Below are 27,424 nucleotides of genomic sequence, written 5' to 3' on the forward strand. Positions count from 1 at the left end.
GGAATGGACCGAAGACAATGACCAAGCGATTTGTCTTGTGCCATCCATCTCCAGCCTTCTACAAACAGAGGCCAGGGACACTGTTCCTACCCCCTGGCTAATAGCACTCCATGGACACAACCTCCATGAATTTATCTAACTTCTCTTTAAACTCTGTTATAGTTCTAGCCTTCACAGCTTCCTGTGGCAAGGAGTTCCACAGGTTGACTATGTGCTGTGTGAAGAAGAACTTTCGCTTATTAGTTTTAAACCTGCTGTCCATTCATTTCATTTGGTGTCCTCTAGTCCTTCTATTATGGGAACTAATGAACTTTTCTTTATTCACCCTCTCCACACCACTCATGCTTTTATAGACCTCTATCATATCCCCCCTCAGTCTCCTCTTTTCTAAGCTGAAAAGTCCCAGTCTATTTAGCCTCTCTTCATATGGGACCTGTTCCAAACCCCTAATCATTTTAGTTGCCCTTTTCTGAACCCTTTCCAAGGCCAAAATATCTTTTTTTAAGGTGAGGAGACCTCATCTGTACACAGTACTGAAGATATGGTGTACCATAATTTTATACTTCCCGTCCTCCTTCTTCCCCTGGCTTCCCACTTCCAGCTCCCTCCTCCCAGGTTTCCACCTCCCCTCTCCCACCCTCTCTCTTCCCCTCTCCCACCTTCTTTTCCCAGTCTCCCCAGAGGTTAATCCCCCCCCCCAGTTTTGTTCAATAAAGAGCGTTTGTATTTTTGAACACAGGTGTCCTTTATTTTTTACATCAGGAAGGGGGGCTAGGGAGGGGTAAGTGGAAGGAGGTGAGGGAGGAATGGGGCATGAGCCCCCGATGGGGAGGACTGGGGTGGCTCTCTGGGCTCCTCGGGGTGGAAGCTCTCCTGCAGGGCCTCCTGGATCCTGACAGCCCCCTGATTGACCCCCCCCCCAGATGGCAGCTGCAGCATGTGTAGCTGGGCTGATGGCTGAGTGCTGTGATGTGCCGAGTGAGGTAGACAAGCAAGCAGGGAACTGTCTGTCCGGGGTTGGGGTCGGGTCCCTTTAAGCACAGCCCTCGGCTAGCCTGAGGCAGGAGCTCCACACTCTTAAGTCCTAACCTGATGCCCTGCCGGCACTGGTTCCGGCCAGCCTTAACTTTGGTTCAGGGTCCACTCAGTGTGGACATGCTATTTCGAATTAGCAAAACGCTAATTCGAATTAGTTTTTAGGTCTAGATCGGTGGTCCCCAACGCAGTGCCCGCGGGCGCCATGGCGCCTGCCCTGCCATTTCTGTGCACCCGCTGACAATCCACGGGGCGAAGCAGTGCAGGGCTAGGCGTTGCCGGGGGAGAGGAGGAGCAGGAGAGGAGACAGGGGTGGCCAGCAGGCTCTGGGGCGCATTGGGCCATGGGCCCTTTAAATTGGCGGGGCGGGGTTAGGTGTTGCCGGTGGTGGGGAGGAGCAGGACAGAGAGGAGATGGGGGCGGCCAGCAGGCTCCGGGGCGCATTGGGCCGCAGCCCTTTAAATCAGCGGGGCGGGGCGGGGCTAGGCATTGATGGGGGAGGGGAGGAGCAGGAGAGGAGACAGGGGTGGCCAGCAGGCTCCGGGGCGCATTGGTGCTGGCTGCGCGCAGTCGCGGCGTTTCCCGGCTGCGGCCCTTTAAATCGGTGGGGCGGGACTAGGCGTTGCCAGGGGTGGCACCGGCTGCTTACCTGAAATGCCACCCCTGGCAAAGTGCTGCCCCAAGCACCTGCCTGATTTGCTGGTGCCTAGAGCCGGCCTTGGTGGTTAGTCTACTATTCTGCTAACCACTAACTAAAATCCCTATGCTCAGATAGTCAGAGCTGCTTCCTCTTTCAGAAATCTTCCAATGGAAGAGCTTTATTCCAATGAATTAACTGCAGTGACTGATACATAGAATTGGAAATTGTTGTTGTAATATAATTTTCTTATTTTGAGTGCAACATAATGTTATTTCTTGATGGCTGGAGTAATCGTTCTGTCTTAATTCGTGGGTTTTTTTTGTACTTCTGTCATTTTAAGGCTTGCTACGTATTAAGCAATGTATTGTACTGGGGTGTTATTTCCAAAGTGCACTAATGTGTTGCACATTGATTTGTGAAGATCCTGCCAGTGCACACTGAATGTTTCCTAGTGCATTTCAGCGTAGTGCTGCTAGGTCCTGGAAAGAGGAAGCACTGAATATCTAGTCCCCAGTCCATTTTAGATGTAATGGTTTTAGAGCTCAATGCTAAGACTTTGGAAGTGGATCTGGTATTGGATGGAGAACTAATGTGGAGCACCATGATGTTGTGCTCTTTTTCACTGGCCCTATCTTGTAAGTGGGCAAAAGGATCCAACTGAAGCTTCCGGTACAGGCTGACAGTAAAATGTGTGCATCCATGGGGAAGAGTTCCCATTAAATACTATCCATCTCCTATCAAATTCAGTTGGACAGGTTTCGAATACTCCTAATTTATCTGCGTAGAGGGCTGCTGACATAGTGTGCTCCATCTTTGTCTCACAGTGACGGATACTGCGTGAGGGGTGTAAGTAAATTCTTTATGATAACTGAAATATGCTGTCACTGGAGCAAATAAAAAATAATATTGATAACCAGCTGAAAGGTTTGAAAATCTAGTTTGTCAGCAGTAAATTTACACAAACTACTGTGAAGTTTTATTTTTTTTAATTGAGAAGGTACTTTACTTAAGCAATGCTAGTTGCAGATTATTTTAAGTTTGTAATCTTCGTGTCCCACAGAGTGTCACCTGGGCATCAAGAAGAGCTTTCTGGAGTTATCTAGGACAAGCTGGAACACGGTGAAGTTCTGCTATTGCATAGAATGTACATGTACTTATCCAGTGTAAAAGATATTGTTGCACTTTTCAAGTCAAATCCTAGCCCCTGACAAGTAAATGGGAATTTTGCTATTGACCTCAATGAGAAATGGATCATTGGAAATGAGGCAGTCTGAAACCTAGGCTGTCCTAATGTCCCTTTTCCTCTTCCCTTGAGTTTTTTGTGGTGCCATGCTTGATTACTGTTGCAGGGGAACCATGCCCAGCCCTACGCAACCCTCCAGGGCCTCCCACTTATTTTGGGAGCAGGACCTGACCCAACCCCAACACTTAGGCCTCCCCCACATCCATTTGACACATTTTGGTGACCAAACTGAGAAACCCAAAGCAGATGGCAGGGATGTAAAGATGCCAGTACAGGTTTAGTCAAGTCCAGGCAGAATAAATGAAGTAAGAGCAGATCTTATGTGATTTTTTTATGGAAGTGAACAGCTCCTAGAACTAATCAGCAGACTTTGAATCTTTATTTTTAAATGCAAGGTTGAACATTGAGATGCATTCTGTGCTACTGTGGAATATTTTATCAAAAAGACTGTTCTTGAAATGCAACAGTAATCAAGAATGCATTTCAAGAACAGTCTTTTTGATAAAATATTCCACAGTAGCACAGAATGCATCTCAATGTTCAACCTTGCATTTAAAAATCATCTCCGGGGAGTATTAGACTACAGGTCTGTAAAATAAAGATTCAAAGTCTGCTGATTAGTTCTAGGAGCTGTTCACTTCCATAAAAAATCACATAAGATCTGCTCTTACTTCATTTATTCTGCCTGGACTTGACTAAACCTGTACTGGCATCTTTACATCCCTGTCATCTGCTTTGGGTTTCTCAGTTTGGTCACCAAAATGTGTCAAATGGATGTGGGGGAGGCCTAAGTGTTGGGGTTGGGTCAGGTCCTGCTCCCAAAATAAGTGGGAGGCCCTGGAGGGTTGTGTAGGGCTGGGCATGGTTCCCCACTCTGGCTAGGTCTCAGTACCACAAATCTGGCCTGGCCAGCTCTCCACTGGGGCACCATACCAAAGCTTAACAGTGCTGTGACCCCAAGGGTTGCAGCAGCTGGAGCTGGGAGCCATGTCCAGCCACAGGCGTGCCCCCCCTCCCATATGCTACATACAGTGTACTTTTTCAGTACTTACTATGTTAATGTATGCATTACACGTAGTGGGTAAAAATAGTTAATAACAGATGTTTTTGTACTAAAGCTATATACTGAGTTGCAGCAAGCCATCAATTTTTAAAAATGGGTTCTGAGCACACAAGGTTGAGAACCATTGTTCTGCATATTTGAACATTGTATAACAGTAGCATAAATGTGAAAATCAAATACAGGCAGTCCCCGGGTTACATGGATCCGACTTACATCGGATCCCTACTTACAAATAGGGTGAGGCAACCCCGCACTAGCTGCTTCCCCCCAGCAGACCAGGGAGACGCAAAGCGGCTTTTCTTAGCAGACACCTCAGCTTGAGAATAAAGGACTGAGGGAAGTGAGATGTGGGAGAATAAAACTGAGCTCTGGAGAAATTTTTGCTAGAGTTGCCCCTACAATATGTACTAGTTCCGACTTACATACAAATTCAAGTTAAGAACAAACCTACAGTCCCTATCTTGTACGTAACCCGGGGACTGCCTGTAGTCTATTGAGATGTCCTTAAGTCTTATTTTTATATAGAGAAATTTTTGTAAAATATCATTTCAAGCAGCAATCATCCCTCACTTGGAGCATCATTCCACCAATTAACTATATTTGTCTATGGTTAAGAGTAAGGCCCTGCAAAAACTATAACTGTCAGAGATCTAGGTAAACCATCATGTCCCTATCCGGTTACTCAAAGTTAAAAATTGTCCTGTAAGAGGGTGGTGATCATATCCATGGTTTTTATTTGGGTAGGGGAGTATTATAGAGTGATACTTCAACTTTTACTCTTGTTTTGAGTCCAGAAGAACTGTTCCACTTAAGATAACTTTCATCATTAGCATTTTTAATCATGTATGAAACGATACATTCCACAGCATCTGTTCAGGGTTTTAAATTCTTTTTGCCCTATGATGATAATTTTCTAGCAATTACAACAGCAAAAAAGGCAATGAAGTTCTTTGTAATTTCTTTGGACTCATAAAATTAAATATATGATTCTCACTCCCAATTTATTGTGTGTGTGCTGAAGGTAACTTGCTGGGGTTTTTCATATTACGGAAGTAATATAGGCAATATAGTATAGGCAATACAAATTCACAATAGAAATTGACTAATATTAAACATTTTATGCCATTGGTGATTTCCATGTTTTATGGCTTCTATATACTATCCTTTAGAAAAAAGTAATTTACTTTCCGTATTGTTAGTGTGTGTTCCATGTCTCATTGAAGATTTACATGTTAAAACTTGTCTTTCTCAAATGAATCCTACAATTTAGATTCTGAATCTCTGATCTTCTATGTTTGAAAATATATGTAAATAATGTTTTAGTGTCAAAAGCATTGTCTTGTTCTGTGTGCAGCCATTTTACATCATAATCCAATATTTATTAATGAACACCGATTCACAAATAGGATATTATTTTCCTGAAACTTAACAATTGTGATTAAATTACTCTGAAATTATTTTCAATCCATTTTAAAAGTACTGTACAGAAAATCTGGGCACTTACTTTACAGTGCAACACATGCAGAATAGTGAGAGATGATTTTGATTTAGTTTTGATGAACTCCTACTTTTGAGTTTGCAGTTGTTTGGCAGGACTCACAAGTAATCAGATCTCTTTGGAAAGAATATGTGAAAACTGATGGAAAGGTGCTAATAATAATTGTTATAATAAAAATGGCTCACTGTATTTTCAGGGTAGCATTTTGTCATTTTAATGCACTGTATGGTAAAATCTGAGGGGCATCAGAACATTATGCTGAAAGAAAGAATGAAAGATAACAGCTGACTGGCAGCGCAGTGCAGTGTGAAAAGCTTAGAGCAGCATTAAATCAGTCCCTTCTAATTAGTTGCTGTCACATATCACCTCCAGGTATGCTTGGTTTAAAAAAAAACCTGCTTTGAGGAGATAAAATATTTTACTTTTCTTGGAATATCTTCTTTATTTTTTCACTTTTTTATGGAAACACCAGGCGAGGATTTTTTTTTTAATTCTTTTGGTCTTTTTTTAAAAAAAAATAACACTATCCCTGAACATGACTGTGTGTTGACTGTGTAAATAAATGAGCCACCACATTGGAAACTCTGTGTGATTCTACACATGCTGTGCTAATGCATGGTAAGCCCTCTTATTTTCGGAAGACCTGATTTCCTCTTCATAGGTCAGTGCACCTTTCATATCCCTAATTAGATTGAACAGAAAATACCATGTTCTATAAAGGCAGTAGTGAAGTGTGGAAGAGTAATGATTGTTCATTCAGCTTAGACCAAACAAATCTCATAGCACGGTGCTCTCTCATCTGCTTCTGATGAGACAGTAATATGGTGTAGACAGTTTCTGTAAAACATGCATATGTGACTATCTTCCCTTTTCTAGCCAGGACAGTTTCTCCTACATTGATTTAACCATGCCGTGGGCAAAGGTGAGGGGAAAAGCCTCTTGCTAAGAAAAGGAATAATTAATGAATGTCTTAATTTTGTTCTCTTCCCTCAGGTCCTAAAACAATTACTGTATGGGGGAACATCTGTTTGCCTAGGAGAAATGAGTTACCTGTGTGTTTAAAAACCAAGTCTGATCTACAGAAATTAGTATTTAACCCATTTGCCTATCTGTTGAGACAGGAAAAAAATAGAAAAAAAGGTACAGATGGGAATGTTATGTGTAGTGTTCCTGATGAAGGCTGAGGTTGAGGTGGGAATCTCTGTCTTTAGTTGGGCACCATTTTTCCTGTTGCAAGTGGTGCCAAAGTTTAAAAGCAGCCTGCCTGAAACAGGGACAAAAAGTGGCTGTTTTACCAAAGGAAGGAACTACTGGAGCAACAAGCCAGCAGGGGGGGGGGGGGTGGTGTTGCAGGAGACATGGAGAGCAAAAGTTGGAACACAGAAGCTGCAGCTGAAGGGTACCTGCTGCTTGCAGGCCTGGAGCAGCTCAGAAGCATCACTCCTCATCGTGTAGACTAGTGGTGGGCAACCTGAGAGACATTTTACCATTGCCCATGCCAGGGTTGCCAGGTTCAACTGTTTTCCCACCCATGTAGGTTTTTTCCCTACCACTATTACTAAAGTGACACACATAAATAAAGAGCATGTGAAGAGAGGTACATGCTGATTGCACACAACATAGATTCTGAGTGCCATGTTCTCCCTCTGCATCCAATCAAAGCACTGCTACGGTTCAATCAGCACTCCCGCAAATTCTAGGTACTCAAGCACAGTTGGCAAAACTATCCTGGGAGACAATCTTTGTTATGATGGTCTCGTGACCCACTGAGATGAAGAAGGGCTACTCGTGCAGCCCACTCACTAGCTTAGGTTACCCATTGCTGGTGTAAACTCTGCCTGTTGTTTTGGCATTTGCAAGTTGAGGAATCGCTTGCCTGGTCATCACTCTAGTAGCAGAGTGCATTGGTAGAGTGGAGCTTTGGAGTATGTCACTGATTATTTTTTCCCAATTTGACCCTATAATTACATCATAGAAGCCAAATTGCACTATCCAAGCTGTTGTCTGCACATATAGCACTTAGCCATCAATCAGTTTAGATCATCGTGACCTTGGCAACAGGATAAAGGTAAATTCCTTACTTGGATCAATATTGCTAAAATAAAATGTTCCAAGTTTGAGTCACAAAAGGCTTTTCTTAATGTCGGATTTGGAAGAAAGAGTTTATTGCCTCCCAATTTTTTTTGACAAATATTTATTCTTGTGAGTAGCAGGAGGGGGGCAAGTTCCATTTCTGTACAGATTTAAAATCCTCTGACACTAATTCAGTGGGGATTTCAGTATGGAATCTAGTTATGCTGGCTTCTCTGGAAGATTCCCTTTCAAGGCTTCTGTATGAAACAGTAATTGGCTGAATTTATTCGTTTTCTGCAGCGGTAGAGTCATTTTTGTTTGTCCCCAGTGACAACTGAGACTTATCTTCATCCTGGAATACATTGAGCCAGAGTAAGCCCATGCACCATCTCCCAAGAGTCAGAAGCAGCGTAGGATGCTGAAAGCACCAGCTGTTTAGGAGTTTCAATGTAATGTCATTAGGAGTAGAAGCAAACTGTTCAGAGAGAGAATAAACACCAATTTTCTAAAAATCCCAAATGGGATTTATGATTTAATCCAGTGGCAATAGCTAGTGCTATGAAATGATTTAGGACAGGGTATCAAGTGGATATTGTGTTCTTTGACTTCCAAAAATTTTTAATATTTAAAAAACTGGATGTGGCATTATGAGAGATTGTCTGTTTTTGAAATCTGCAGTCATAGAGCCATGATCAAATCCTTCCCCAAAAGCTGATTTTGATGTATTCAGCTCAGGAAACGGTATAGTTGATATAACCAACTTGCCTCAAGGAACATGCACTGAAAAAAGAAAATAGCTGTTGAGGTGATATGAAAAATCCAGTCTAGTGCCCTGTTGGTTTAGTATTAGGAGCTTAGGATAGTAGAATAGTTATTTTTTACTTTTCATGGTAAGTCCATAAATGCAAATCCATAGTGAAGCGAGGTATTTGATATGTCCATAATAGAACAATACTCTGATGCCTAAATTGCAGGATAGCTTGGAAATGCAAGACATTAAACAGCTATATTTTATTGCCTATTTAAAATTATAGCTGTGCTGAATAAATTGAGCTTTAGTGGTTGTGTCTACTTCTGCATAAATGTCAGCTGCATGTGAGAGACCATGTAGTAGCAACTGGTTAAATATCTTAAAAATTAGCATTTCCTATAAACAAATCCCACTTCTTCAGGATGATGCAACTTGAACTAGCTAAGATTGAGTTTTCTTTCTAATTCCATTGAATCTCTTTAGTGTCCAGATACAGCCTTTCTATGTGTGCTCCACCTAAAGTCAACAGGGGGAGTCTGAAAATTGGGTGATTTCACTATATCTGAAACCTCAGTATTGTCGAGAAATTGAACAGTAGTTAATTTGTTGTAAAATGTTGTGGAGCCCTTTTTATTGTGATAAATAAAAGCTGGTGCAACAGAACCTGTATATTTAGGGCTTGAAGAGAAAAATGTAATTAAGATATCTGGGAAGTAAGAAAATGTAAGAGTTTCTTAGATCAGTGGTTTTCAAAGTGCAGCCTTTCATGTGGTCCATAGTGCCCCCCCCCACACACACAGACAGAGCGGGGAGGTTTCTCTAGCTTCCCTCTGGGAGGGTGCGCGGAGGGGAGGAGGCAGAAAGGCGGGGGGCTATTTACCCTCTCCTAAAGAGGATGAGGGAGAAAGGGGCTCAGACAGGGAGAGGCTGCAAGTGGAGCCCAGCAGGGGGTGTTTCCAGTTGCATGGGCAAGGAGAGGCTGGGGGTTGGGGGCAAGAAGGATTTCCCTAAACTGTTCTGGCTTTCACTCTGGCGGTGAAGGGCTTGGCTCGGATCCTTCCCATCAGCCCATTAAGAGTGATGGGAAATGCAAAGGAGCTACAGCGGTGGCTGGGTCATGCAGGAGGCAGAAGCCGGGGGCAGGAACGCTGCGTGTGTGACTCGGTGCAACCAGTGAGCTCGGGTGGAAAGTTTCCACTCCCTTCGCTTTGCAACTCAGATTCCCTTGCACGTGCTAGCTGGTGGGTCTAAACCTGGGGAGCCTCCTTCTTGCAAAAAGGCAGTGAGGGATGATTGGGGGGGAGGGAGTACATCGGGTTATTTGCAAAATCTGGTGCGTTTGGCAGGAGCGGGTCCCAACATATCAGGCTCATCCGAGACTAGGGAATTTGCAGCAATGCAAGGGAGCCAGCCTCTGAGATGGGGCAGGTGGAAAGGAACTGAGTAACCAACCCCAGCTGGGTTACTCTGGGGACAGCAGCAGGTCCCCCTTCCCCAGTGCCCTGGGCTCACCTTTCGCAGCCAGGTGAGCTCAGCCTAGTGCCAGGGCTGGGCCTGACCCTTAGGAAGGGTTCCCCTCTAGCCGCTCTGAGGCTGCAGTGCCCAAAGGAGGAAGGGGAGGGCAGGCAGCAAGGTGCCTGATTTACTTGGGGTTGGTTCTGCTTGGCGCAGGGGATGTGACCAGAAGGCCTCCTGGAGTTTCTTACAACCCTGCTCTTCTGTGGCTCTATGTCCCTGAGGCTGGAGTAGCTGCATGAGCTCCCTGCTGAATTGGGGAGGAGAGGAGGCTGAGTTTCCCCCTCCCCGCTGGGGGGATGGCAGTGCAGTGACGTGCTGTCGGAAGGCAATGGGAGCAGCGGGAGACAGTGCTTGGGAGCAATGGGGGCACAAAGCCAGATAAGTGCCTCCCCCATGCCCGGACCCTTGCACCCCAATCCCACTCACTCACTCTCCCACCCCCACCAAGACCCCACACTCCCAGCTTGCTCCTACACCCTCCCTTGCTCGTGCACCTCCCTCCTGGCCAAGCACCCTACCTCCAGTCTGTTTGTGCACCCTCCCTGCTCGCCAGACTCCCTACTCCCAGCCGGCTTCTGTAGCCTACTTCCCACCCAGATCTTGTACCCTCGCCCCCTCCTGCACCCCACCTCGTGCCCAGATCCTATACCACCATACCTTTTCCACTTGCTGGCAGCTCTGTCCCACACACTGAACCCCTCATTTTTGTCCCCACCTCAGAGCCTAAGGGGGGTCCACAAAATCCACTAACTCCGAAATCCCAGAATACTCCAGCATGAGGCGAACAATGATTAATATTATTGCCATAATACTTTGATGCTCAACAGGCTCCACAGTGGATTCTAGGCTTATGCTGCTATGGCATCTACATGGATAGCCAGGCTAAAAAGGGTCCAAAAAGATGGTTTCCCCTTGCTTTCAAGCAGGGCAGGAGGGAGGTTGGTTGCATTATAGAACACTGACAACATGAACCCAGAACCACCAGCTGCACAGTTTTGGTCCCAGCAAGCACTGAAAGCATAACCCAGAATACAAAGGGGCACAGGAACTTTGGGATAGCCACCTCCAGTGTTTCATTCTCAAAGCTGACGGCAGCCCCCTACTGGGGATACACTTCGAAGTATGTCAAATTCTTGCACTCAGTGGGGACATGCACCTTTGACTTTACAAAATTGGGTGCTGAAAAATCAACCTTATCTCTCACTGTAGCTAAGGCTTAAGTAGTCTCTCTTTGGTAACTTTAGAAATTACTCTTGGTTTTTTCCTCCCCTTTTCATTTGGCTTTATTGTTGGTCTGCTTGCTTTTTTTCCATCCCTTTTTACCCTATAGCCCCACATGAACATTTAAAACAGCTTGATATTTTGGCCAATTGGTGAGTGTCAACATGAATTTTCTTGGTAATAACAATGAAAAAATTGAAGGAAATGGTTGTTTTAGGCAACATAACTGAGCAGGAATCTCAGGATTGATGGTTATTTCAGCTATTAAATAGGATATTTATGTTTTATGTTCCACTGTAAAAATTGAATACAATGTTATGTGTACCTTAAGTTCAAGTAAGGACAATTTTTTTCTTTAGCAGAGATATGCTTCTGAGAGTTAAGGCTAAGTCAGGAATCTAGGAGTATAAAAAAACTGGGCCAATTTCCTCTTTTTTGAGGAAGGCTTTTGCAGAGGCATTTGTTGAGCTCTGCGAAATATGCTTTGCTCATTCTGATTGCCAGAGGCATGATAGGGGAAAGTTTTTCACTGAAAACAACCTACGGGGTGATCCTCTGTTACTTTTCTAAAAGGTTCAGGACAGAACTTGCATGCCAAAGAGTGGTAGGGTTAAGGTGGCTTATCAATCTTTGCACCTCTTCCCCCCTCCCCCGGATATTTTGTTGCATATTTTAGATAGCCATAAGCCCTGGAGGTCACCCCTGGAATGTCTACTATGCTGGAGCCTGGAAGGGATTCTTTGGAGGCAGTCTTCTGACTGTATTTCTCAGTTCCTGTACTTATGGGGGAATCCCCCTTTGGCTAGGTAAGGCGCTTTTAGATCCCCTGTGCGCTGCTCTGGCCCTTTTACTCAACACAGCACGCCCAGAGTCCTGTCTGAGAGTCAGCTCCATGTTTCTTTATCTGACTGTCCACATTGTAGAGATGTTCCCAGTGAGATGAGTATGTAGCAGTGGCACCTGAGGTAAGTAGGTCTGTCCCCTTAAGGAATTGCAAATTAGATCCTTCAAGGACCATTTTAAATGATGTAAAGTTGTGTAACAATGCCTGGCTTGTATACAGCACTTTTCATCCATAGATCTCTTTACAAAGGAAACTAGTGTTATTTCCATTTTACAGATGGAGAAACTGAGATACCGGGAATGCAGTGACTTGCCCGAGGTCACCCAAAATACCAATGACAGAGCAGGGGATAGAACACGTGCCTCCTGAGTCGTGATCCAGCAGGTCACACTACCCCTTTACGATGTAAAATCCTAAAATCTCTCTCTCTCTTCCTTGTGTGTGTGTCCATGGCCTCCCCTGCCCCAGACACTGTTCAGGGACGGCAAAACGGGCCGGACCCTTGGGAAGTGGAATCTGCCCAGGCTGTGCTGCCAGGCAGTCTTGCTGGTTCCTAAACAGTGTCGGGGGCAGGGAGCGACTCCATTCAGCACTTTGTCGCAGCTCTGGATAAGCCTATCACAGGAAATGGGGCTGTGGCAGCGCCACCGCCATTGCTCACACGGGAGACCTGGGTTGGTGGGTCCTGGGGACGTTGGAGGGCCTTCCCAGCATCCAGAGGGCCTGAGGCACCATATGAGAGCAGGCCCCCAGAGGAACAGCGTGGGGCCTAGTAGCTAAGGGGAGGCACTGGCTGTGCATTGGGCTGGCTCTGGCACCTGTGGTGCACGATCACCTGCGTGGGATGGGGCGAGCTTTGGGGGTTGCAAGTCTGTGCTCCTCCCAGGCAGGGGCTCTCAGCCCCTCAGCCCAGGGGGCTGCTTCAGTTGGTGCGAGGTCCAGGGCGTGGCCCACTCACGCCAGGAACAGAGGCAGGCTCTGCATCCCTGTCAGCCCTTTCTCTGCTGCGCCCTGAGTGGCCACACCAGCACCAAGCTGGCCTGGTGGAAACTGCTGCTGATTCCAGCAACTCCTTAGGCATCATAGAGGGGAGGCCCAGCAGTGTTCGGAGCAGCTAGGGATGGTGGACTAGCGATGGAAGAAGGGAGGTGGGCTGTGGGCCATGAGCTGTTTTATTGGCAGGAGTGGGAAGAGTGCAGGCAAGGGGTACTAGCTGGCAATTGAAGAGCATGAGTAGGTGGGGTGAGTTGAGAGCATTCGGTTAGAGGGGCCCATGCAGGGGTGTGATGGGCGGGAGTAGAGAAGGATGCGAGTGACTTGGGGCCGTGGAAAACGCAGCTGGGCCCAGTGCAAGAGCAGCTGGGGGAGGGGCACAGCCCTCCTGTGTGTGTGTGTGTGTGTGTGTGTGTGTGTGTGTGTGTGTGTGTGTATTTATATATCTATACATACATACATACATTTTCCTGCAGGACAACAGAGTGATGTCATCACGTCATCTACGTCCCACTGCCCGCCTCCGCCTCTCTCCTCAGCCACACAGCCTCATCCCTTCCCCGGTGCTCCTGGGAGGCAGGAGCCGTGCATCCTTCCTGCTTGGGCATGCACTCCTCCTCCCGTCTCTGCCAATAAGTGAGATAGTGATGGGGGTCCAGGATCTGGGTGGAAGATAGGGTCCAGGAGGGGTTGAGGGTACAGAGTCTGGCCAGGTGGGAGGATACAAGAGCAGGCTGGGGGTAGGGTGTGAGGACAGAGGGGTGGATGCAGGAGCAGGCTGGTGGTAGGGTATAGCAGTCGGGGGAGGGGGAGTGGTTGGCCAGAGTAGGGATGTTAAATATCAGTTAATTGAATTATCGAGTAACCTCATGAATTTTTATCGGTTACTCGACTATTCTATAGTCTGTGGGGGCGGGGCCAACAGCCAGTATCAGAGGCAGCAGCACGGGGTGCCAGGTGGGAGCTAGTTCTGAGGGGAGCCAATTTAAAAACCAGCTCTCCTCACGGACCAGCTGCCTGTCACCCTCCTCCATTCCCTATTCCTCCCCAAGCGCATGTTGTGCCCCCATGGGTGAGAGGAAATGAGGAGCCCTGGCCAGCCACAATTATGGGGTGGGGATGGAGGGAGGCGTGCGCCTGCTGCTCTGCCTCAGCCCCAGCACTGCCACCAGCAAAAGCAGCTGAATGTGCCGGGTGGGGAGAGCCCTGGGAAGGCACCTTCGGCTTCACCTTAGCCCCAGTGACGCAGCCAGCAGAGGCAGCTGTGTGAGCGGGAGGGGGAAGCGGAGCCCTGGTGATGCGCCTCTTGCTCCACCTTCTCCTGCTGCCGCTGGCAAAAGTGGTCAAACAGGCAGGAGGAGTGGCCGTTGGCAGCGCGCACAGCTCCCTCCTTTGCTCCCCCTGCTTCCCCATGCACATCTTCCCAAGTGGGGAGGAGTGAGGAAGGTGCCTCTTGCTCCACGACCTGCTGCCACTGCCTGAGCCACCAAGGCTGCCGGAGGCGAGACGCTGGGAACAGCTGGCGTAAGCTCCATCAGCCGTGGCGGCCTGGCAGCAAATGGTTCATGGCCCGGCTGTTGGCAGGTGCTGTTCTAGTGTAATTAAAAATAAGATAAGAACACCCTGTGGCAAATGGTAACCCTAGATTTTTCTTATTGCAGCTGTTTATATCATATACTTGAGTGATAGATTCTAAACCTAGATAACTAATTAAACAAGCCATTAGAATTAGTTTAGCTAAGCTAAGCTTTCTTTTTTCTGAAAAAACTTAGAAAACAGCGAATAGTCCTGTAGCTCCTTAGAGACTAACAAAAAATGTAGTGGGTTGTGCCCATAAAAGCTCATGCTATCATCTACATTGTGCGCTAGCCTCTAAGGAGCTGTAGGACTATTTGCTCTAAGTTTTTTTTCAGTTATAGGCTAACATGGCTACCTCTCTTTTTCTTTTTTCTAGAAGCATTCAGCATAGCAAACAACTTTGGTTCTACTCAGTAACTATCCAAAACAGAGCAGAATTATCTGTTTTGGATAGTTCATTTTCATCATATGAGTCAGATCCTACCAGCAGATGATTGATTTTCTTTTTTTTGGTGGTTCGGTTTTTGTAGTTTTCATATTGGAGTATTACTCTTGTTCTAAAAGCATGCTCCACATCTTGTCCCGCTCATACTTTGAATGGCACTTCAAAATCTGAAACCTTGGGTCAAGTGCTGTAGCTATTTTTAGAAATCTCCTATTGATGCCTTCTTTGCATTTGTCAAATCTGCTATGGAAGTGTTCTTAAAATGAACATGTGCTTGGGTCATCATCTCAGACTGCAGTAACATGAAACGAATGGTAGAATGCAGGTAAAACAGTAGGAGACATATAGTTCTACCTCAAGGAGTTCAGTCACAAATTTAATTAACACGTTATTTTTTAATGAACATTATTTGCATGAAAGCATGCTTTCTTGAATTGTGGTCAAATGTAGGGGCATACAAATGTTTAGCATATCTGGCACATAACTATCTTGCAATGTCAGCTACAAAAATACCATGCAAATGCCTGTTCTAACTTTCTGGTTACATCTACTATATATTTGAGAGAGTTTGCCTGTTTATCTGTTTTCTATGTTTTTTCCCCCCGTTTAAGAGCTCTTCCTAACCGGTAAGAGCTAGGACCACCAAATTCTGTATACAGCTTCCTCTGATCATAACTTTAAAAAGCAAGGTAAGGGTTTAGTTATGCCAGGAAAGTGGGATGTGATTGGAATGGGATTGCTTCTCAGAAAACCATACCAAAAAGAGACTGAATCAACAGGCAGGTGAAAGGGATTGCCCCAGCCTTGAGCCTCACACGCTCTTTGGGGGGGGAGGGGGGCTGAAGCCCTCCCGCATGATATGTATGGGGACTTTGCTTGTGTTCCTCTTCATCAGTAATTGAGAGAAAGTGCAGTTTACTGCATTCCTCATTCTTCTTGGGGCACGGAGGGAGCATACGAAGCTGGACTTGCCCCAGCTGTGGGACATGTGCGACTCCCCTGGCTGTGTCTGCTGGAGCTGAAGCAGCCATGGGAGGTACTTCTCACCTGTCTCCAAGCTACTCTGGTGAGAGAGAGTTGGAGTATCCTCTTTCCCTGGGACAGTCTGTATACTGAACCCCTCATCCCCAGCCCTACCCCAGAGCAATTATTTAAATGAAGTATGTACAATTTCATTTAATTTTCCACAAAAAAAATGTTTTTAAGGTAAGGACCCAAGTAATGCCAGGTAAATCTTCTAGTTGTAAATAGGAGGGCAGCATTATTTCTTACAAATTGCAACCAAATATGTTTGTCTTAGAAACTGGCTGAACAGGAAGTAGGACTGAGTGGATTTTTAGCTTCTAAAGCAGGGATGGATAATAATTTTGAAAGGGGGGCCACTTCATAACTTTCTGAAGTGGCCTCAGGCCGTCCGAAGAGGCAGAGCCTCGGGCAGAAGGGGCGAGGCCAGGAGGCTTTTTGTGTTCCCTATCCACAAATCCTGATTGGCCTCAGGGTAGAGGAGCGAGTGAAGTCTTTGCCCCCACTCTCCAAGCCTAGAGAGAATCGCCAGCTGTTTTAAAATAAGTGGCAGTTCCCTCTAGGTGTCACAGCGGGAGTAGATTTCGCGCACTCCCCTTTCCCCCAGGCCAATCAGCCAGCGGTTCCCTCAGATGCTGTGTTCCCCCGTCCCCAGAATGGCAGGGCACCCGTTGACTGGATCCAAAGTGTGTATATTGGGGCTGCTGCTTCCCTGGCCCCGGTCCTGCTACTGGGGCTGCCGTGGCTGCTTTATCTCCAACCCCAGCCCTGCTTTTGGGGCTGCTGAGTCTCCAGCCCCACTACTGCAGCTGCCACATCCCCAGCCCTGCTACTGGGGCTGCCATGGCCCCTGATGCTTTACTGGGGCTCCAGCGCTGGTCCCAGCCCCTCCGGGTTCAGGAACACTCAGGGGCCCTGGTTTTGGGACATCCAACCTGTATTTCTGTTATAGTTTTTATAGTTCAAATATTTGCGATAAAAATAATATAAAGTGAGCACTACACTTTTTGTATTCTGTGTTGTCATAGAAATCAGTGTATTTGAAAATGTAGATAAACATTCAAAATATTTACATTTCAATTGGTGTTCTAGCGTTTCTGTGCAATTAATTGTGATTAAATGTTTGAGTTAATTGTGTGAGTTAACTGTAATTAATCAACAGCCCTACTATTATAATAAAATACTTAAATGCTTGTATATAAAAGAGATGACATTGTTTAACAATTGGTTCTGTAACCAAGATACATAATGTTACAAAAGTGATTAGTCAATGTCCATATTGATGCAGATCTATATATATTTGAATTTGTCATGATGAGAGACTCATTTTCTATAAAGCACATAGTCATATTGGTGACAGCATGTCCCTCTACTTGTATATTTCTGCTGCCATAAGTTCCCTAATAGCTTATTTGGAGTCCAAGATGCAAGATTAATTAAGGTAATGCAGAGCCTCTTGATAATAAGTGTAGCACGCGGATACTATCAGTAAAACCCCAGTTTGAAGCACACTCCAAGTCATTATAATTATCATCTGTACAAGAGTCTGGGTATCACAAGAGGATGCCAAATTCTCTAATTAGCAGTGTTTAAAAATTAGACACAATACAGCAGATCAGATACAGAGAGTTAAGAATTAGATGAAGAGAATGAAAATCTTATGGGTAGCAACAGACGTCATGTGTGGCTGTTACATTTTTATTCACACATGTTTACCCAGGAATGTCAGGCAGAGCCCCAGATTCTAGCAGTGGCTCTTCAGCTGACACAGCAGCTTTTGGAGAGAGAATAACATTTGTTTGTTTCCAGATGTAGATTTGTCCTTGTGCTTCCCTCCCCCCCAGCAGGTCTGGCTATTGTGATGGATTTGGACCTACACCGTGATAATTCATGAATACTGTATGTTTGATTGATTAGTTGGAATGTTTTCTGTATGGCTGTTGGTTTAGCTCAACAGGGGAAACTGGAAAAATGGCTTTTAAGCTAGCTTCTCCTAATCCTGCCTTTCTGCTCTCCCCTGTGCCGCTGCCTCTGTGGAAGGCCGGGGGGCGGGCAGATGGCTCGGCAGGAGACAGCTCCCCAAGCTTACCGACTCTTGCCTGCCCCTCCTCCACCCCCAAGCCCCACACTGCTGACTATCCAAGGCAGTTTGGAGGCAGCTCCACAGGAGCCAGTGCTCGTGAGGACCCAGCTTTTAAGCCAGTTCTCCCCAAGCACCAGCTCTCGCCTATCCCCCATGTTTCTGCCTCTGGGAGGCAGTGGAGGAGGGGTGTGGTAGGAGGAGGATCCATGGGAGCTGGCATGCGCAGGGAGCCTGCTTAAAAGCCGGTTTCCCACGGGCATCAGCTTCCAGTCCTCCCCCCCCTTCCTGCCTCTGTATCTGATACAGAGTCAGTGGGGTGATGGTGGTGTTGCGTGTAGGATTAACTGGTGAGCCCATCGAGTATACACTAACATCCCTAGTCCTATACCTCTGGTCACAGGCTCAGTTTAAGAGTGAGACCCTTATGAAATTCTACCCCACAAAGCCTAAAACCTGGAGGGAGGGGGAGATGTGCTCAGAGACCTCAAAGGAGCAGAGGTGTATTGTAATGCTGACCACTTCTTCCATAGGAGACATTAGAGGAAAGTCAGCCCCTTGCTCTCAGGCTAAATGCTTTTTTTATGGAACATTTGTTTCTGTGGTGACCACGTGTTTCACTAGGTGACTGTTAGTCATCTGGAGAGCAGTACATGGGATTTACTCCCTTGTAATTTCCAGTATTTATGCCTTCAGTCTTATGGCTTCTGTCAGGAATTATGGTATGATTCCAGAGTCCGTTCCACCAAATACTCTTGGGAAGTGCTCCTTCTCTCCCTTGGCAAGGATCAGTGAAAATGTTACAAGTCCTCTGTTAGTAAAACAAATTTCATATTCAGGTAACGGGGAGCATGGAGGTCCAAACAGTCCCTGTTAGGCATCTTCTAAGCGAAAATGAGGATCCCTCTCACAGTCTCCAGAACACCACCTTGAGCTTGTGTTACCCACTACAATTGAGGTCATTAAATGTATAGGTTTTTTTCTTTGTTTTCTGTTATCAACCCAGATGAATTTGACAGATTACATCTGAAAAGACTGATAGTAGATCCTGAGCCTTGTATTAATGGTTTTAGTGTTCCTGCTATGCTGCAAAAAGACAGTTCCATATTCTGGTCTTTTCCTTTGCAGTGTAAAATCACTTTTGAGGGGCTGTCTGTGATGAACCTACAAGCTAAAAACAGACATAAATCTGAACAGCAGGAGTCAGGGCTAGCGCACTCCAAATCTTCTGTTCCCAAATGACCAGCTTCTCCCACTTGATCTAAAGGAGAAGTCATTTAGCTGACAAGTAACAGCATGTTCCATTTCTTTCTGTGGACCACTCACTTTCTGTGGGTAGAGGGCAACATCACTAATCTGTACATGCAGAGACAATACATTTAATCACATGAATGCTGAACTGACTTTTTTGTTGCTCCATTCCTTGTTTTTCTTAATCCACATGTAATACTCATTAGGATTAATGGAGGATATATACACGTGAAGGAAGAGGAAAATTAGTGTATTAATTTTATGGAATTCCTTTCTATTTTTTTTATTTATTTATTGGCTTCTTGGAGTTGAGTGAGATCCCCTATTCAGTAACAATTAAATTTAAAACTTTTTTCAGACTTGTTGAATTTAGAAAAGAAATACTTAGACATTTAGCATTAGACTTTAAAAGGTTAGAACTACCTCGGGGTATAGTTGACATATTTTAAAATATTATGGCTATCCTTTATCATTATTTGAATGGGACTTTGTAAGATCTGGAACTTTCAACCAGCTTTGCCTCTAAGTAGAAAGTCAGACAAAAAATGTCAATCATGATTATAATGAAGATAGCTTATGAATAGCTGTTTAAAAATCTGGTATGTATACACTCTAATAAACACTTTATAAATAAAGGCCATTCTGGCCTTTTCACTTTTGTTTCAGGAATTTTAAAAGAATTCATAATTGTTTAAAATAAGAATTATTTCAAATTAGCATCTCAATGAAATTCTTTGTAATCTCAGATTAACAGGATAAAATGTCAACTGTCCCAATTATTTTAAATTAGCTGATAGTATAAATCAGATGTGTTATACGTGAACACTGGTTTCTAATCTTGTAGATCATTACATTGTTTTTAGAGTTTATTAAACATTAGAGAAGGGTACTAAATACCCTTTATTTTTCTCTGTAGAGTTGTTGAATAATCCTAGGCTACATTTACACTGCAGGCTTCTTGCACAAGATCTTTTTGTGGAAGAGATCTTCTGCAAAAAGTTCCTGTGCAAGAGCGCGTCCACACTGCCATGTGCTTTTGTGCAAGAGATGTGCTTTTGCGCAAGAGAGTGTGCACACTGCCATGTGGACTGCCATGCTTTTTCCGATAGGGGTTTCTTGTGCAAGAAACCCCTGTTGTCCATCCACACATGCCTTTTTCTGCAACAGCTCTTGCACAAAAAGGCTTATTCCTCGTAGAAAGAGGAATAACTCTTGCGCAAAAAGCCCTGTCTTCTGACTATCTACCAGGGGCGGATGAGAGTTTTGCGAGGCCCAGGGCCTATTGAAGCGCGGGGTCTGGGGCAGCACAATTTTGCGCATGTGCCACAACCACAGCCGACAGGTAGCGTGTGCGTGGAGCCTATTGAAGTTCGGGGCCCAGGGCAGCCACCCTGCTCGCCCTGTCCTATATCCGCTGCTGCTATCTACTGTACTTTTTCTTGCGCAAAAACGTTCTTGTAGTGTGGACATTCCGCGAGTTTTTGTGCAAAATCTCTGAAGTGTAGACATAGCCACAGAGTTTAGCTATCATGGAAAGCCTATGATTAATGACATCCTTCAGAGATTGTTGTTGGGGGTTAGGAAGATATCTGTAACTTTTACTCTGACGTACATTTTGAAAGGCTATTTTATTAGCTTTGGATGGTAAATGAATGGGTACTGTTTCATTTATGGATTTTAGCTAAAGCTTTTGATATAGTTGATCATCTACTTGCTAATCCTTGGAATTCAGCAGAAATCCTAGAGCTTTGAGTAGATTCTGAAAAAAACTTGTTTGAAAACAGCAAGTGTGTTTTAAAAATAATAATAAATAAATAGGGCTTTGGGCCTGTTACTTGAAGCTATTCAGCAATCCAGTTTGGAATCTACCTGCCTGAGACCTCCACTGACATTCATTCTGTATCATCCATTAGGCCTTAATTCAGCAAAGTATTTAAGCTTGTACTTAACTTAAACCACAAGCATATGTGCATCCCTGGTTAGTGGACTATTTAAGCACATACATAAATCTGTTACAAGCTTTTTTTTTTTTTTTTTTTTGGCATTTGCTTCTCTTGTCATGTCGCTGTCTAGCTTCTTGTTAACTTTCCTTTTATTGTGCAGACCTTTATTGCAACACGCCTCTAAATTACATGTCTCTAAATTCGCCCCTAAAAATACATGTAAGATCTACACAGGTATATCTAGGATGAATGTGGCCTAGACTGTGACTCATGGAAGTCAATGGACATAATTTCGTGAATAAGGCCTGCTCAGATGCATGATGGCGTGCAAAATATGACCGTTTGTCAAAATGTGCTCTTTCTGTGATAGGGCAAGCCTGCACTAGAATGAAAATACATTACTCTAGGTATTTATTTAAATTACATTTCAGCTGCATTAACTACAATATTTTTCACTGGATTTAAAACTTTAGATTCAGCAAAAACATTAAAAAAAACCTTCAGTGAAGTCTTTCTATTGTTTGCAAATACTCATTTCTTATATTGAGATCTAAATGTAGAACTGGATCCCCTCTTGACCAAAACACCCAGGAAGAATGGTTACCTTGCAAGCTGCAGTTCTTCAGGCCAGAAAACATTGATGCACTATGAGCTTGTAAATTAGTGGAGATTCTTCATTTCTGGTGGTGATCTGAGTTCTTGTATTTAGGAAGGAATTTTTCAATGGGTTTTTGGGGCCTCATCATAAACTCTGGGGATGATTCAGAAAATCTCTCTGAATCTGGATCAGAGGCAATGGCAAATTCTTTCCTATGCATTCTAATCGTCAGTGGAATTATGCATTTCTTCCATTCTTCGACTAGGTCCTGTCCTAGAATACTCTGCAGATGAACCACATTCAGTCCAACAGGTACAACTGGCAGCTGCAGTTCATCCCTTCAAGTGTCTGTGAGCAGTGGATCTAGACACTCAAAATTGCCTTCTAAAATAAAAAGTACTGTTTATTTGACCATAGGAACAATACATAAGAGAAAAGATAAGGTGTTTTTTTTAAATGATCTAAGTAACTATTATAGCTACTTATTATTTCTGCTACCATAGCACTTAGGAGTAAGGGATGTTAAAGAGTAGTTAATTGGGTAAATGTGTCATCCCTGAAAATCTCAGTAGTGACATAGTTTCTTATTCCTATAGTGGGGTGGCAGCTAGTGCACACTGGGAGCTCTTTTAAGCCAGTTCTCGGCACACACCAGCTCCTGCCTGTTTCCCCACTTTCAGGGAGCCATCTGCTACCCCATGATGCTGCCTCTGAGACAGAGAGCAGTACGGGGTGGTAGCTGGCTCCCCAGGAGTAGAGCAGGAGCCTGCGTGTAACCATGAACATTAACCAATAAGCCCAGGCTTATCGGTTAACTGTTTGTACTTTGACATCGCAACTAGAAGCACCCATTATGGACCAGCACTGAACTGAAAAACAGTCCCTGGCCTAAAATGATGATCTTGCATAAGACTTATCTACCCATTGTGTTGGAAGCATAGGAAAACTAAATTGCTTCAGACCTTCCAGCAGGATCTGTTTATGTCAGTAAGTGAAACCTTCCCATTTAATAGCCCAAGCATTGTCTCTTCGGCAACATCTGCATTGCTACGTATCCCAAAATAGCTATCCTGCATCTTCACAGCAAGCGCATTATTTTGAAATATAACAGGCTCGCTATTCCAACGTTCCTATAAACTCATCCCACGAGGAGTAAGGCATATTTTGGAACGCAAGTTATTTTGAAATTTGGCACTTTGTAGACAGTGCCAAATTACGAAATAACCTATTTTGAAATAAAATTGAACCGAGATAATCAATTTGTATAGCTCAAATTGCGTAGCTTATTTTGAGCTACGGTGCAGTGTAACCCACCACCCTTAGACATCTTGAAGCATGTAGCTGGAGGTATCTTATGTGAAACCTGCTTGTTTTTCCTACAGCCTGCTATTAAACCAAACCAGCATTTTCATACAGTAAACATCCTGATAACCAAGTCAATGTATAATATTCCTAAATTATCACAGACAACTTTCTGAATCCATTCACATAGGGTCAGTATTGTTCTGAGTTGCTCAGGTTCTGTTGGAAAGGCATGGCACACTGTAATATGAGACTTCTTTCATACAAAATACAAGATAATCTGGGTCCCAGTAGAGCTATCATTTATTTCGATTTGGAACTGCAGCATCTGTTGCTTGAGAGTTTCATATCTCAGTATGTTGTGTCCCAATAGCATTATCTTTTCCCCCTTTTGCTAAGTAACAGTTTTGAGCTATGACATCACGTCTACAAAGGTGGCTTTGCAAGATGGCAAAAGGAATGAAATGTATTTTAAAGAAAATGTCCCCTCAGCAGTCTATTAGCATAATTTTGCAGTGATGTAGTGTCAAATAATCACATTGCGCTTGTTGGATAAATCTGTTTTGAGTGCATAAACTTGGGATGTGGGAAAAGGAGATATATGCATAATGGGCAACCAGTAAACCACAGAATATGGTTATTTTTACATGTCATCAGCCTGGTAATGTGAAGTATGACAAAATATTGGTGCTTAGTTATATATTATGCTAAGACATGATGGGTTTCCTTTTTTTCTTTTTTGTTCCCATAGGATCTGTATTTACGCTGAAAGTTCAAGTAAATGACATCATCAGTCATCAATACCTACCCCACGCAATTGTAGAAGTGTTTGTAAACTACACAAAGACAAATTCCACCCTCACTGGAAGCAATGGAGTGGTATTAATAAAAGTTCCCTACAAGTTAGGGCTAAGTTTAACTATTGCATCTTACAAAGAGGGCTATATGCTAACACCATTGCCTTGGAAGACTGGAAGAATGCCAAGTAAGTAAGCCCTTTAAAATCCTATTATTACACTACATGCAGTTGACACTTCTTTCTTCCATGGATAATCCATCTAATTGTAATGAACTGAACATGACTGAATGAAGTCAGAGTAGGTCATGATCGAATGCCAGCTATAAAGGTAGATGACCCTTTAACCTTGATAAAATTATAACATGGATTTTTAAAACTGAAATAAAAGTATTTTAACTGTTGTTGAAAATATTTGTCCACTGTGAAAGAGAGATTATATTGCAGTGGGGATATGATTTGAAGAAAGTGAAGGTATGAGCATATACATACATGTATGCATATGAGGGATGCAAAATCCCATTTGATTGGTCCCCGTGCTCTAGCCCACCTGCTTCCAAACCTGCATTAGATTGCTGGCTTCCAGCCTGCATGGGTTGGGAGTCTGCAGCCTTGCACAGGGCCAGAAGTGGCAGTGGAGGGGGGAGCCCTCCCCTCCACTGCTGCTGCTACCCGCTTGCGCAAGGCTGCCAACTCTGGCAGTCCTCCCCTCTCCCCCCAAATGAGACTGCCGACTCCCAGCAGCACAGCCCTCAACTTGCAGTGAGCCATAGGTGGGGGAAGCTCCTGAGTAATGATTAATCCATTACCCCTTCACATCTCTAATGCATGTAAATATATATATAATATATACACGTGTGTGTGTGTGCATGCGTATGTGCATACACATATATTTCCCAAGTTCTTAGTAGGGATGGTAAATTTCAATTAAATCAGCTAAAATAATTGAAATAAAATAGTAGTTGATGGAATTTCCATCGACCGCTCAATTAGTCAGTGAGGAAGTGGTGCTACATTTCAAAGGCAGAGGCACAAGGGGAAACCCGGGTCGAGTGGGGACTCAAGCAGTCCCCTCTCCAGTGAGTACCCAGCATGATTGGGGAATGCTTGAATCTCCACTCGCCCTGGGTTCCCTGCTGCGCCTCTGCCTTTGAAACAGAGGCAGCAAGATTGGGGGGAGTGACTAGTTTATTGGGTAGTCCCTGAGGGTATGTCTACACTACAAAGTTAGTTCTAACTAACGGACGTTAGTTCGAACTAACTTTCATAGGCGCTACACTAGCGCTCCGCTAGTTCGAATTTAATTCAAACTAGCGGAGCGCTTAGTTCAAACTAGGAAAACCTCATTTTACGAGGATTAAGCCTAGTTCGAACTAGCTAGTTCGAATTAAGAGCTGTGTAGACCCTTAATTCAAACTAGTGGGAGGCTAGCCCTCCCCAGGTTTCCCTGGTGGCCACTCTGGCCAACACCAGGGAAACTCTATGCCCCCCTCCCGGCCCTGGACTCCTTAAAGGGGCAAGGGCTGGCTACGGTGCCCATGCCAGGTGCAAGCCTGCCAGCACCCAGCCAGCAGACCCTGCACCTGGCACGGATCGAGCCAGCCACCCGATGCCCCCCAGCCCTCCCCCTCTTCCCGGGACCAGGCTGGCGGCTCCCGGGAGCTTGCCCGGGACCGCAAGAGGCGGGTACCCACCTGGGCTAGTGAGGACATCGTGGACCTCGTCCACGATCTCCGCACTAGGCACAGGAAAGTGGCCGGCTTGGGCAGGAGAGCTGCCAGCCTGGCCACCCAGGAGCAGGTATGCATGAAAATCAAGGGGGTCCACTGAGACCCCCAACCCTGAGCCCTGAGCTTACAATGGCCGTCCTGGGTCAGACCAAAGGTCCATCTAGCCCAGTAGCCTGTCTGCCGACAGTGGCCAACCCTAGGGACCCTGGAGGGGATGGACCGAAGACAGTGACCAAGCCATTTGTCTCGTGCCATCCCTCTCCAGCCTTCCACAAACCTTGGGTAGGGACACCACTCCTACCCCCTGGCTAATACCACTCCATGGACCCAACCTCCATGTCTTGATCTCATTTCCCTTTAAACTCTGTTCTAGTTGTAGCCTTCACAGCCTCCTGCAGCAAGGAGTTCCACAGGTTGACTCTTTGCTTTGTGAAGAACAACTTTCTGTTACTAGTTTGAAGCCTGATACCCATTCCTTTCCTTTGGTGTCCTCTAGTCCTTCTTTATGGGAACTAATGAAGAACTTTTCTGTATGCACCCTCTCCACCCAACTCCTGCTTTTAGAGACCTCTATCCTGTCCCCCCTCCGTCTCCTCTTTTCTAAGCTGAGAAGTCCCAGTCTCTTTAGCCTCTCTTCATATGGGACCTGTTCCCAACTCCTGATCATTGTAGTTGCCCTCCCCTCTCCCAGCCTCTCTCTTCCCCTCTCCCACCTCCTTTTCCCAGTCTCCCCCCGTTTTGTTCAATAAAGACAGATTCCATTTTTGAACACAATTGTCCTTTATTTTGTACATCAAGAAAAGGGGCTAGGGAAGGGTAAGTGGAAGGAGGTGAGGGAGGAATGGGGTAAGCGCCCCCGATGGGGAGGACTGGCCTGGCTCTGCAGGCTTCTGGGGGTGGAAGCTCTCTTGCAGCCCCCCAATTGCCCCCTCTCCCCAGATGGCAGCTTGCGGCAAGTGCAGCCGGGCTGATGGCTGAGTGGTGTGATGTGCCCAGTGTGGGCACTCAGGGCACTCCAAGCCAGGACTGGTTTTCAAGCGGGGCACCCCTGAGAACTGTCTGTCCGGGGTGGGGGTCGGGACCCTTTAAGCGCAGCCCTCGGCTAGCCTGAGACAGCAGCTCCACGCTCTAAGTCCTCCTCTGATGCCCTGCCGGCACTGCTTCCGGCCATCCTTAAGCCCTGTTCAGGGTCCACTTAATGTGGACATGCTAGTTCGAATTAGCAAAACGCTAATTCGAACTAGTTTTTAGTTCTAGACGCGTTAGTTCGAATTAGCTTAGTTCGAATTAACTAATTCGAACTAAGTTAGTTCGAACTAACTCTGTAGTGTAGACATACCCTTACATCCCTAGTTCTTAGCAGAGTGAATGAAAGATCAGCTATGGATATCAAAAGTGTTAGGGTTATGAGATACCACGTGTCAGAAATATTGTCATGACTTCATGCTACTGCTCTGAACTCTTCCATTTGCCAAATTAGTTATGCTTTCAGTAGTGTATCTTCGTAAGTGGCCTGATTTTAACGATCACATTTTGTTTTTAAATAATAGTTCTATCATGGAGTGTTTTAAAGTGCCTGTTTAGCCCCCATCCCTCCAAAAAAAAAAAAAAGATGGGTAGTCCAGGAATTCAAGCCATCCATTGAACATTGATAGTCCACACTGCCTAGCCAGTATGATTTATCCCTGGAATAGGAGGACTGCTAGGTCCTTTTTTAGTCTTCCCAGGCCTTTTTTCTTTTTGCCCATTTGTTCACTTGTTTTCAGAACTGTATCTTTGATCAGAACTTCAGAATCTGT

General features: G+C 45.0%; 1 protein-coding gene and 1 long non-coding RNA gene across 3 annotated transcripts in view; one reads left to right on the top strand and one right to left on the bottom strand.

Annotated features, from left to right (window-relative positions):
* Positions 1 to 27,424, top strand: part of FAM171B (family with sequence similarity 171 member B) — a 253,681-nt gene that overhangs the window by 22,358 nt on the left and 203,899 nt on the right. For both annotated transcript variants that reach the window (XM_075933765.2, XM_089779789.1), the window contains exon 2: positions 23,851 to 24,084. In XM_075933765.2, coding sequence (XP_075789880.2) covers positions 23,851 to 24,084 — 234 coding nt within the window. The remainder of the gene's footprint in view (positions 1 to 23,850; positions 24,085 to 27,424) is intronic.
* LOC142830206 (uncharacterized) lies at positions 5,568 to 15,045 on the bottom strand. Its single transcript, XR_012905245.2, has 3 exons — positions 14,942 to 15,045; positions 13,344 to 13,541; positions 5,568 to 7,904 (listed from the first exon to the last, which is right to left on the bottom strand). It is a non-coding gene; the product is annotated as an uncharacterized LOC142830206 (long non-coding RNA).

This window comes from Pelodiscus sinensis, chromosome 7 (genome assembly GCF_052426305.1).
Source record: "Pelodiscus sinensis isolate ZL-2025 chromosome 7, ASM5242630v1, whole genome shotgun sequence".
NCBI lineage: Eukaryota > Metazoa > Chordata > Testudines > Trionychidae > Pelodiscus > Pelodiscus sinensis.